This window comes from Pleurodeles waltl, chromosome 2_1 (genome assembly GCF_031143425.1).
Source record: "Pleurodeles waltl isolate 20211129_DDA chromosome 2_1, aPleWal1.hap1.20221129, whole genome shotgun sequence".
Lineage (NCBI taxonomy): Eukaryota > Metazoa > Chordata > Amphibia > Caudata > Salamandridae > Pleurodeles > Pleurodeles waltl.
Window position 1 is genome coordinate 805,803,010 of NC_090438.1, and position 13,430 is coordinate 805,816,439.

The window sequence follows — 13,430 nt, forward strand, 5'->3', positions numbered from 1 at the left end:
TGGTGCCAAACACCGGGGTTGCTGAATGATAGACTGCCTAAACTTGATTCCACCTCATGCCTCTTTTTTCCGCCACCCTGTACCTTCTGTCTCTCACAGTTGCAGACTCTTTCACCCTTGTTTTCTTCCTTTGTCACTGTTTTCATTTTTTTGCTTTCTTGCTCTGGGCAGAAGTCTGATGATGGCAAATAAGTGACCGTTGCCAAAAAATTAGTACTCATTTCCACCTCCTCAAACCACATGTACAAATTAATCACTGCCTTTGGGAAAAACAAATAATCCTTAGAAAGAGACCTCGTCCAGGAGGGATGACACCTGGGGTAAGATTTATCATAGTGTTGTGTCCCCCTATGGATTTTGGTGCATTCCCAGATTTACCACTAGTGATAGACCTGGAAATGCATCAAAATGGTATGCCTCCCAAGGAAAACCATAATGAGGCATAGCAAGGAGACATATCATTATTTCTTCTCATTTTTCCTCATTCTAGAACACAAAGAAAGAGGAAAATACCTCTGAGCGTTTTTTTGTGCAGGAAGGTGTCCCTTCCTGCACACAAACAATCCTACCTGTAATGCAGGCACCTTTGCACCGCGGTGCGTTGGCACTAGGCAGCCAAAAGTCTGCTTGCACAAGGAAAGGAGAGGAATGTGCTGTATAATGTTAAATACTTTGCATTCCAGCCCTTTCACGCAGTGCAGCAAGTTGACTTGCTGCGTTGCACTGCATAAACGTTTGATGAATCTGGGCCCTGGTGTTCGCCTGTATTGAGAACATATGCGCCTCCTGTAGAGAGTCAGTAAATAATTGCTCATGGGTGTTGCCTTTGGATGATTGTAAGACACCTTGACATGCCGGATATTTTGGGAGCAATTTCCGTTTTTCTGGCAGAACTTTAAATTTCCTCCTCACTAGCGGTCGAAAATCTATTGCCTTTTGAGCTGTCAAGGTGACAAAGATTTCTCCAGCAAAGCAGCTATCTCTGTAATGGGAGCAACCACTCTTGGGGCTGGAGGGGGAAATAGGTGCAATTTAAATAAAAACTCCATCGATGTACATGTGGGATGATGGGCTACAATAACCAAATGTGGACCCTGGAAATGTACCTCCAATGTGTACCATGTCTGGTTTCCTAAATTGGGCGGCAAATCGCATGCTTTTTGTCAGATTATCTGTTGCCACCCTCCTCTAAATCAGACCCTCAACCCTGCCAACTAAAGTGGCCCCAAATATGAATGAAATGCATTCACTGGGTGATCTCCAGGGGGAAGCGTAGGATGGGTTGCAGACAGTGTTGGAAGTGCTGCAAAGGGAACGTCTAATCTGTGTTCTTACTGTAAGAATTCCCCTGTAAACGGGGTGAAGGAATTTAGGCCCATATTTATACTTTTTTAGCGCCGCATTTGCGTCACTTTTTGACGCAAAACCGGTGCAAACTTCCAAAATACAATTGTATTTTGGAAGTTTGCGCCGCTTTTGTGTAAAAAAACAACGCAAATGCAGCGCTAAAAAAGTATAAATATGGGCCTTACTTTCACAGTGGTGCTTATTAGGCTGTTTGAAGAGACTGTGTGTGAATGAACTTTACAGTTATCACATTACCATCAATCAATATTTCCTCTGCAAAGTTCTAAAAAACATTGTAATTGCGGACTTTATTATATTATTGATCGCAACAACCTCGCTAATTCTTATTTACCCCGTGGGGGCAGAAGGGGGTCCTATAATCATGCTATTTACCTCCACAAAGATAATGAGAAGTAAGCAAAGATGAGCGTTGAAAGCCAGGAGTGTAAATTAAGCCAAATGGATGATGTTGTAATATTAGGGAGCCAAGAACCACAGTGGTGCATCTGAGGGCGCGTTGCACCTCGCAGAGGATATTGGCGTCTTCGGAAGTGAATTCCAAACAACTACACTCTGCCATATTCGGGGCATATAGGTGTGAGTCTAGGTTTGCTATGATTATGAGGGTGGACTACGGAAAGGGCAACAATGTGAAATGGATAGGAGATGCACCCACATTCTGTAGATCCAGGATATGTAACTAAGCGTCAGTGCTCTACCAAAAGGGAAGCTGGAGGCAGTGTTTTGCCATGAAAGGCTGGTGAGGAATACTACCAGAATATTGTCCTACATATATTTTGACTCCAGAATATTGACTACCACAACATGGTGTACATAAATATGTGTAAAGAAATGGCTCCCTGTTGCAGTTACCCCCCACTTTTTGCCTGATACTGATGCTGACTTGACTGAGAAGTGTGCTGGGACCCTGCTAACCAGGCCCCAGCACTAGTGTTCTTCACCTAAAATGTATCATTGTTTCCACAATTGGCACACCCTGGCATCCAGGTAAGTCCCTTGTAACTGGTACCCCTGGTACCAAGGGCCCTGATGCCAGGGAAGGTCTCTAAGGGCTGCAGCATATCTTATGCCACCCTGGGGACCCCTCACTCAGCACAGACACACTGCTTGCCAGCTTGTGTGTGCTAGTGGGGATAAAATGACTAAGTCGACATGGCACTCCCCTCGGGGTGCCATGCCAACCTCACACTGCCTGTGGCATAGGTAAGTCACCCCTCTAGTAGGCCTTACAGCCCTAAGGCAGGGTGCACTATACCACAGGTGAGGGCATAGGTGCATGAGCACTATGCCCCTACAGTGTCTAAGCAAAACCTTAGACATTGTAAGTACAGGGTAGCCATAAGAGAATATGTCCTGGGAGTCTGTCAAAAACGAACTCCACAGCTCCATAATGGCTACACTGAATACTGGGAAGTTTGGTATTAAACTTCTCAGAATAATAAACCCACACTGATGCCAGTGTTGGATTTATTACAAAATGCACACAGAGGGCATCTTAGAGATGTCCCCTGTATTTTACCCAATTGTTCAGTGCAGGACTGACTGGTCTGTGCCAGCCTGCTGCTGAGAGACAAGTTTCTGACCCCATGCGGTGAGAGCCTTTGTGCTCTCTGAGGATAGAAACAAAGCCTGCTCTGGGTGGAGGTGCTTCACACCTCCCCCCTGCAGGAACTGTAACACCTAGCAGTGAGCTTCAAAGGCTCAAGCTTCGTGTTACAATGCCCCAGGGCACTCCAGCTAGTGGAGATGCCCGCCCCCTGGACACAGCCCCCACTTTTGGCGGCAAGTCCAGGAGAGATAATGAGAAAAACAAGGAGGAGTCACTGGCCAGTCAGGACAGCCCCTAAGGTGTCCTGAGCTGAGGTGACTCTGACTTTTAGAAATCCTCCATCTTGCAGATGGAGGATTCCCCCAACAGGGATAGGAATGTGACGCCCTCCCCTTGGGAGGAGGCACAAAGAGGGTGTACCCACCCTCAGGGCTAGTAGCCATTGGCTACTAACCCCCCAGACCTAAACACGCCCTTAAATTTAGTATTTAAGGGCTCCCCAGAACCTAGGAACGCAGATTCCTGCAACTACAAGAAGAAGAGGACTGCTGAGCTGAAAGACCCCTGCAGAAGAAGAAAAGAAGACACCAACTGCTTTGGCCCCAGTCCTACCGGCCTGTCTCCTGCCTTCTAAAGAACCATGCTCCAGTGACGCTTTCCCCAGGACCAGCGACCTCTGAATCCTCAGAGGACTGCCCTGCTTCAAGAGAAACAAGAAACTCCCGAGGACAGCGGCCCTGTTCCAAAAAGACTGCAACTTTGTTTCAGAGGAGCAGATTTAAAGACCCCTGCAATCCCCGCAAGAAGCGTGAGACTTGCAACACTGTACCCGGCGACCCCGACTTGACTGGTGGAGAACTAACACCTCAGGGAGGACCCTCCGGCGACTCCGAGACTGTGAGTAACCAAAGTTGTCCCCCCTGAGCCCCCACAGCGACGCCTGCAGAGGAAATCCCCAGGCTCCCCCTGACCGCGACTGCCTGACTCTAAAATCCTGACGGCTGGAAAAGACCCTGCACCCGCAGCCCCCAGCACATGAAGGATCGGAACTCCAGTGCAGGAGTGACCCCCAGGAGGCCCTCTCCCTTGCCCAGGTGGTGGCTACCCCGAGGAGCCCCCCCCTTGCCTGCCTGCATCGCTGAAGAGACCCCTTGGTCTCCCATTGAAACCTATTGAAAACCAGATGCTTGTTTGCACACTGCACCCGGCCGCCCCAGCGCTGCTGAGGGTGTACTTTTTGTGTGGACTTGTGTCCCCCCCGGTGCCCTACAAAACCCCCCTGGTCTGCCCTCCGAAGACGCGGGTACTTACCTGCTGGCAGACTGGAACCGGGGCACCCCCTTCTCTCCATTGAAGCCTATGCGTTTTGGGCACCACTTTGAACTCTGCACCTGACCGGCCCTGAGCTGCTGGTGTGGTTACTTTGGGGTTGCTCTGAACCCCCAACGGTGGGCTAACTTGGACCCCAAACTTAACCCCATAGGTGGTTTACCTACCTGCAAAACCTAACAATACTTTACCTCCCCCAGGAACTGTGAAAACTGCACTGTGTCCACTTTTAAAACAGCTATTTGTGTTTTATGTGATAAGTATATATGCTACTGTAATTATTCAAAGTTCCTAAAGTACTTACCTGCAATACCTTTCAAATGAGATATTACATGTAGAATTTGAACCTGTGGTTCTTAAAATAAACTAAGAAAAGATATTTTCCTATAACAAAAACCTATTGGCCTGGAATTGTTTCTGAGTGTGTGTTCCTCATTTATTGCCTGTGTGTATGTACAACAAATGCTTAACACTACTCCTTTGATAAGCCTACTGCTCGACCACGCTACCACAAAATATAGCATTAGTATTATCTCTTTTTGCCACTATCTTACCTCTAAGGGGAACCCTTGGACTCTGTGCATACTATTCCTTACTTTGAAATAGTGCATACAGAGCCAACTTCCTACAATATGTATTAGGTAAGAATAGATTTACTATTCCTAGCTTCACATCTACATACTTTAAAGGTATATGTATCTATTCTGGCCTACTATTAATAGTGAGTGTTAGCCAAAAGCACTCTTATCCCCCTCAGGTGCTGAATGAGAATAGAGACCCACTGCTTTGTAGTTATTTGGCCAGACAGAGTCGATTTGGGGAATTCCATTTGGTTGATAGTGTAACAGAAACTTCGTAGCTGACTTAGAAATTTCTGTTTGATCCTCAAAGCTTGAGGCATTTTTGAAAGGTAATGGCAGTGAGAAGAAATGACGTAAACACTTCTGTTTTGTGTTGTTTTCAGGTATTCTGTAGATCGGCACACTGATATGGACCGAATGTTCGATATTTACTCCGACAACGGCTCGCTCTTTACTTTGAAATCCCTTGACCGGGAAACGTCACCGTGGCACAACATTACAGTGGTAGCAACAGAGACCAGTAAGTGAATCCCAGATGATGCTACTATGACCTATGTTCTGGAGTATGAGGTCTACCTGCTGAATGCGGTCAGTCAAGGAGACCGAGCAGTGTTGCTATGACCTTTTCTGCTGCGCTCTTTCTGAGAACCGCCATCTCCACTAAAACTAAGGCCCATATTTATACTTTTTAGCGCCGCATTTGCATCATTTTTTTGACGCAAAGTGGTGCAAACTTGAACGCATATGTGCCCTAGTTTTAGTGGAGGTGGCGGTGCTCACTCTCCCTATTGAAGGAGTGCTGAATGGTTGAAGTTTTGTATCTCATGATGTAGGGGACATATGCAAAAAATACTTAGTAATGTGTTTTTGAATTCATTCATGTTATTTCTTTGTAGTCCTCAATTAACCAACACGTTTCATAGATTATTTTGCACTTTTCAAGGCTTAATTAATTTAAAAGAACTGTGTTAACCTTTGTCAATCAGACCCATAGTGTGTTGTTTCAAAAGTCATCAGTAGTCCAAGAAGAAATAGCAATAGCATTGAAAATAGTTTTAGGGTAACCAATTGGTATACCTCAGAAGACTGAAAGCGTTAATAACCCTTGAAGGACTTGAACTCTGCTCTGCTGATGAGAACAGCAAGAACAAGACATTCTTATAGTACAATTATCGTACACACAGACCAATGACGGTGCTCAGTTATGGGAAGGGCAGGCCATCTGTATAGCTTACAATGTATACTTTCTTCTCTAGCATACACCTCAGTGGATCTTCCTGAAAAACAATATGACAAAGAAATGAAAGTGTCCCCCTATTTACAATGCCAGCACGTATGTACACCAGCGTGCAATGCGGCCAAATAATATGGAAGCACACAGATGTTAAATGAGCCCCATTAACACTAAAACCACACCCTTAGAGCCTATCTTGCCATGAACCACTACTCGGTGATCATTCCTGCTCTACATATTGTGTGGTGTCCACAGAATGCCGATGTGCCTGCCCCCAAAGGTGCTGTAACTCTGCCACCCCCACCCCGCCAAGTCATGTATGTTGCGATTGACTACAACCATAAATAGAACAGGCAAAATGTCTTCCAAGCTTGTCATAGGCTTATCTCTACTTTGTAAAGGAATGCCAATCATATGTTGACTTAGTTAAGATTGTAAAGGCATCAATAACCCAGTGGTAACACAGCTGGCCAACCAAGTGAGATCACTATTTGGCACACTCACTGTGTGATGTTGGAACTAAAGCTCTCAAAACCTGGCCAGTAGTCATCGTACATTAGAACATTTTGGAATCCTTATTGTTGGTGATTGTTGGTAAGGCAGGATTGGGTAACAAGAATTGAATTTCTTCTCAGTTCTGGGGATGGCTGCTTTAATTGGAAAGCACTGGAGTTAGGTAAGCAAAAAAAAACTAAATTCAGGCAAAGCTGGTGGTTATCCATTTCCGCTACAGTGGAAGCAGCATGGGTTTTTAAATCTGAAATAATTATTCTGTGTAGTGGGATGTAATGTTGCATTGGCCCTGCCAATGAAACTAACCCGTCTGCCAAACACATTGCAAAAGAGGCCTGTAAGCAACATGAGAGTCCTGGACTAGGCGAGATTTTAAGTTAAAACAATAACCAACATAATTCAGGCAGTATTGTTGATGTAAAATCAGTATGCCTCTTGGTAGTAATTCTGTTGTTAGATGCCTCGGTGCTCGTTTTTCAATTTCACAAATTGATACTAGCCCAAAAATAATTTTGCCTGCTGGCTAGTAAGAAGGCAGCATAAACAGGAGTTAACTCCTTCCACTGAGACAAAATCTCATACATGGATTTAGAAACTGATTACAAAGTTGTGCCCGTGGCCAGGGTAAAATAGGCCATTACTATGCAGTCGCAGAGGGCACCGTGAGCTAGAGGGTGCCTTCTTTTCTCTAGAAACATCGACTGTTGTTCCATTTTTAGCCATTGCTAGGGTAGGACACGGCGAAATTTAAGGTTGCCTTATCCACCAAAAATCCTTAAACTGGCTCTACAAGTGGTGCCAGGTGTATAAAATGGTGTCCGTATACATTTTAAGGAATGACGCGATTGTGGGTTACAGAAGCAGCTGTGTTTCATTGCATGCACATAGGACATTGGTTCACCCACTTTACAAACTGCAGTAAAAAAGGCAGAGTCAACATTTTTAAAAAATCGTAATTTTTGTTGCAGGTGGTATTTGACACTGTTCTGTATGTTGCAGATGACTGTCGTATTGGAGCAAGCCTACCCTGCAAACGTAGACTTGATTAATCTGCACTGGTGGCACTTTAGTTTTCCGTTGACAAGACAGATTTGTCAGATCTGTTGTACATCCAAACCCAGCTCTCAAGCCCTGCCCCAATTGCCATTTCCTCCTTACCTGTTCCCCCAGTGTATTGTTTTACATGCTCTGACATGGTTTATGGCTTCTTGTCCAGATCAGGGTAGACAAAAAAGATTGAATACCACAACTTGGTTTACTTTTCTGTATTTTGTCCTTCAACCATCTTCCTATTATAATCAATATTTAACCTAAACAAAAGACTATGGCCCATAGTTGTACTTTTTGGCGCCACATTTGTCATTTTTTTATGCAAAAGTGGCACAAACACAAAATATAATTGTATTTTGTAAGTTTGCGCCACTTTTGGGTCAAAAAATGATGCAAAGGCGACGCTAACAAAGTATAAATCTGGGCCTATGTGATTACATTTTAGGAATTGTTTGTATTTTGTGATCACTTATTTTGTCTACCTTCTGATCATTAATTATTATTGTAGCAGTAGGGTTTTGAATACGTTCAGTGATTTTTAAATATGGGAAAAATGTCAGGTCCCCCTTCTTGAACAAATGACATGCTGTCACTTGGTCAACTTGAATCCCCCTATTTGCCATTTACTAACTTTACATGGATCCATTTCAGACGTTTTGTGTTAAATCATACACACCTTCGGTCCATGGGCGGAGGAGATGTGCGCAGGAGTGTAATTTATAGTGCCTGTTGGCCCTGTCCCGAAGCATAGATATTGGAAACAGAGATTCCTGAACAGATGACGAATATTGGGGGATATATGCATCTATAGATGTTCTAGTGATTTTATAGAGGGCCGCAGGAGAAGATCAAATGTTATCTTGGAAATTTGATACTGGAAACTGAAGTAACACACTGTTCCATTGGAGTCCACAAGGACCACGTATACGCCAGATTTTCAGGACAGGAATGTAATGTATAAGTAATGTGAATTAAAAACATTAATGTAGTCAGTGGTTATAATGAAAATCAGTGATGGAGCTGATGCAGCATGGACCAGTGCTGGATACTACTATTCCAGAAGATGACAGCAGCACATATGTGGAACTCAACGGAGTTCTCATTAATCAATATATGCTGGCAGACAACACAGATATACTCGCTGTGGAAGAACGTAGCCTCTGCTATTAATGCCACATATCAAATGAACCCAAATGATTGGTTTCTAGTAATAGACTATATATCATTAGACGTAGATGTTATATTCAGCTTACTTGGACAGGGGATTGATTTTTTCCTTTAAATACTCGCTCTGTGTTAGTTCCACAGATATGTGGGGTCTGATGAATACTTTGAAAGGAGGTATTGAACAATTTGGACACTGTGAATTATGATGGTGGTATGTTAAAATGTGGGCGCTTTCCATCACTTGCTATAAGGTTTTACACTTGTCATACTGCCTCATAAAATTATAACCTACTTATTGACTTATTGGTATCATCTGCGAAAAATTGATGTATTTTTTTCTTCAAAAAGTACGAAAAGCCGAATTCAGTGTAGGACTAAATGGACTTAACTAGATACTATTTATTACAAACTAAATCATGAAATAACTAGGCTAGAACGCAGAAGGGTCATCTGGGTGTTGCAAGTGTAAATAATCATGGCTCACCATCTTCACTATTAACTTTTTTTAAATCTTGCTTAATCATACACCCGTTTGACTCTACAAAAATCCATTCTGTTGGCCATTTCATTGCCATACCTCATAAATATGGCCGCAGCCTCCTGCTATACAGCCGGCCATCTTTGAACTTCTCTTTTGATTTCCATCTGGAAACCAAATTAGGCTACAGGACAGCAGAATTGTAGGGTAAATATTATGCTATTGGCAATTTTAAATACGCCTTTGCGGAATTCAGTCCCGCACCTCTGAAACATCGGAGTGCGCATTTTAATTTAATCGGAATATTGACTGAATATGTGGTTTTGTTAATATGTCCCAGGAACCCGACTCCTACACTGTGTTGTTAGATGTACATGCACAGGAAACAGTATTTCACTATTTTGATGTTGTTATTTATCCATTTAGAACATCTAAATGAAATATAATGAGCTAGTATCTGCATCGCCTCGGCTGATTTGGACAACATCAGTGGTGGCACCTTTAAGTACCCATCTATCTACTAACTACAGAAGGGAGGGTAAAGAAATCACTCACGTCTTGGTAAATTCTCATAGAAGAAAGCCTACGGCAAGCAATTACATGCGCAACAATATAGATTCTAAGGGGCATATTTATACTCTGTTTGCGCCGGATTTGCGTCGTTTTTTTTTACGCAAATCCGACGCAAAGCTAACTCCATATTTATACTTTGGCGTTAGACCCGTCTAGCGCCAAAGATCTTGGAGTTTGCGTCATTTTTTAGCGTGGACACCTACCTTGCGTTAATGATATGCAAGGTAGGCGTTCCCTTCTAAAAAATGACTCTAAGGCATGTGCGCCTTATTTAAACTCCCGTGCAAAAATGACGCACGGGAGTGGGCGGGTAAAAAAAAATGACGTCCAGCCGCTTTTGCGTCATTTTTTAACGCCTGGTCAGGGCAGGCGTTAAGGGACCTGTGGGCTCGGAAGGAGCCCAGAGGTGCCCTCCCATGCCCCCAGGGACACCCCCTGCCACCCTTGCCCACCCCAGGAGGACGCCTAAGGATGGAGGGACCCATCCCAGGGAACATAAGGTAAGTTCAGGTAAGTAATTTTTTTTTTTTTTTGTGGCATAGGGGGGCCTGATTTGTGCCCCCCTACATGCCACTATGCCCAATGGCCATGCCCAGGGGACAGAAGTCCCCTGGGCATGGCCATTGGGCAAGGGGGCATGACTCCTGTCTTTGCTAAGACAGGAGTCATTTCAATGGGGGTTGGGAGTCGAAAAAAATGGCGCAAATCGGGTTGAGGCGAAAATTTTGCCTCAGACCTGACTTGCCCCATTTTTTGACGCCCAAGCTCCATTTTCCCCTACGCCGGCGCTGCCTGGTGTGAGTCATTTTTTTTGACGCACACCAGTCAGCTCCAGCGGCTAACGTCATTCAATAAATAAGGCGCCCGCATGGCGCTTTGGAATGGCGTTAAAATTTTTGACGCACAACTGCGTTGGCGCAGTTGTGCGTCAAAAAGTATAAATATGGCCCTAAGGGGCATATTTATACTCCGTTTGCGCCGGATTTGCGTCATTTTTTTTAACGCAAATTCGACGCAAAACTAACTCCATAATTATACTCTGGCGTTAGACGCGTCTAGCGCCAAAGTCCATGGAGTTTGCGTCACTTTTTAGCGTGGACACCTACTTTGCGTTAATGATATGCAAGGTAGGCGTTCCCGTCTAAAAATTTGACTCCGAGGCATGTGCGCCGTATTTACACTCCCGGGCAAAAATCACGCCCGGGAGTGGGCGGGTCAAAAAAAATGACGTCCAGCCGCTTTTGCGTCGTTTTTTAGCGCCTGGTCAGGGCAGGCGTTAAGGGACCTGTGGGCTCGGAAGGAGCCCAGAGGTGCCCTCCCATGCCCCCAGGGACCCCCCCTGTCCCCCTTGCCCACCCCAGGAGGACGCCTAAGGATGGAGGGACCCATCCCAGGGAACATAAGGTAAGTTCAGGTAAGTAATTTTTTTTTTTTTTTTTGTGGCATAGGGGGGCCTGATTTGTGCCCCCCTACATGCCACTATGCCCAATGGCCATGCCCAGGGGACAGAAGTCCCCTGGGCATGGCCATTGGGCAAGGGGGCATGACTCCTGTCTTTGCTAAGACAGGAGTCATTTCAATGGGGGTTGGGAGTCGAAAAAAATGGCGCAAATCGGGTTGAGGCGATAATTTTGCCTCAGCCTGACTTGCCCCATTTTTTGGCGCCCAAGCTCCATATTCCCCTACGCCGGCGCTGCCTGGTGTACGTCTTTTTTTTTCATGCACACCAGGCAGCGCCACCGGCTAACGTCATTGGCGCATGGCGCTTCAGAATGGCGTTAGCCGGCGTTAACTTTTTTGACGCACAACTGCGTTGGCGCAGTTGTGCGTCGAAAAGTATAAATATGGCCCTAAGATTGGTATAGTAAAGGGTGCGCCAGAAAGCATTGCCATGCAGGTTTACCCGTATTTATACTTTTTTAGTGCCTCATTTGCGTCATTTTCTGATGTAAAAGCGGCGCAAACTTGCAAAATTCTATTGTATTTTGTAAATTTGCGCCGTTTTTGCGTCAGAAAACGGCGATAATGCGGCGCTAAAAAAAGAATAAATATGGGCCAAGAAGAAAAGTTGCAATTGAACTGAATTTAATTAGCCAACCGGCCACAATCCGTGGAAGGCGGGCTAGTTTCACCTGACTCGGATACATTAAAACCTAAAGCTCATGATGGCACAGCTCTTCTTGCCAAAAGGGCCTGCGGCCATCTGTTGCATGGTTTCAAAGTAGAAGCTTGAGTAGCCGCCGCAGCAGGTTATGTTTTCTTCATTCCTTCAGAAATTGACATAAATGAGCCCGAGGCTACATTCATGTTGTTCCAACTTTGGGCAAGTATTATACCCCTCAGGTGGATGGAAGTGAGAAATGTCGTTGACTCATGTTCGCCAACAGGTAGCATAAATTGTTTTACCTGCCGTGCCTTGTAAACTTTCCCACCTCTGGCCCACCTCTGGCTGCCCCAATGCCCACCTCGCAAATCCTGTCTTGCAGCGTCTTTGTTTCATCATTTTCCTCATACATTGCTTGACTGCCAGCAGTCATTCAACCAGCTCATTCTTCTTTTGTATGTTTTCTCTGTCTTTCAGGCAATCCAAAAGAAAACAGCCGGGTTCCAGTGTTCATTAAGGTTGTGGATGTGAACGACAATGCCCCGGAGTTGGCCATGTTCTACGAGACTTTTGTGTGCGAAAAGGCAAAACCAGAGCAGGTAAGCTGACGCTGTGTGCAGATCCCCCACCAAGACGTGTTTGACAGCTGGTCCTACTGAGGAATGGAGCCTCTGAATCTCCACACAAGAAGAACGCTCAGTGGCAGATCTGATCTTGTGCACTGAATGTGGCATTGTGGAAGCTAGGCTCACGCGGCTAGGCCCATGTTAGCACAACACGAGGCAGATTTATGGTCGGTGCAGCGCCACTTTCCTTGCACCCCTTAGCACTCCCCTACCACCACCATGTGTGCGCCGTATTTAAAATACGGTGCACCATGGCGCATGATCAGGGGCAATAGTGTCATTTTTTATGACGCTATTTATGTACTCTGCAGGCATTAAAAGTGCTGTAAAAAATGGCGCAAGGAAATGCCATAGATTTCCTTGCACCATTTTCCCGGCTCCCCTAACGGGGGAACGCCCACTGAGCATACATTATGCCTGGCACAGGCATAATGTATCGCAAAGGGTTACAGAGTGGCGCAATGCATGCATTGCACCACTCTGTAAATAGGGCCTGGGGATTTTGGCCTCGTTGCGCACCAGTAACGTAAAAATAAATTTCGTTAATGTGGTGCAAGGTGGCGCTAGGGGCCTATAAATAAGCCCCACATGTCTCCAGTGTTCAGTGAAACGTAATTAGGTACATTTGTATCAGACTAATATTTCAGACAACAATGATAATATCAACAGCAACAATGAATTGTCATGTGTAGTTAAACATAGTAACTGGTCATGAACAAGTGGTGGGGTGGACAACAGGTCTTGGCATGAATAGGGTAACGTAAACAAATAATATAAATAAGGTGCTGGGCAAATAAGAAAAGAGAGGGGAGAACACGATTAAGAATACCAGGTCATACTTGAAGCATTTGTACCACT

General features: G+C 45.0%; 1 protein-coding gene across 6 annotated transcripts in view; it reads left to right on the forward strand.

The window, feature by feature from the left end:
- The window catches only part of LOC138268644 (cadherin-6-like), a 220,401-nt gene that overhangs the window by 189,053 nt on the left and 17,918 nt on the right, over positions 1–13,430 (forward strand). For 5 of the 6 annotated variants that reach the window (XM_069218496.1, XM_069218506.1, XM_069218514.1 and 2 more), the window contains exons 8-9: positions 5,211–5,347; positions 12,424–12,545. In XM_069218496.1, the coding sequence (XP_069074597.1) occupies positions 5,211–5,347; positions 12,424–12,545 (259 nt within the window). Of the gene's footprint in view, positions 1–3,428; positions 3,815–5,210; positions 5,348–12,423; positions 12,546–13,430 lie in introns of those variants that run through there. The other variant, XM_069218538.1, reaches the window with a different exon arrangement.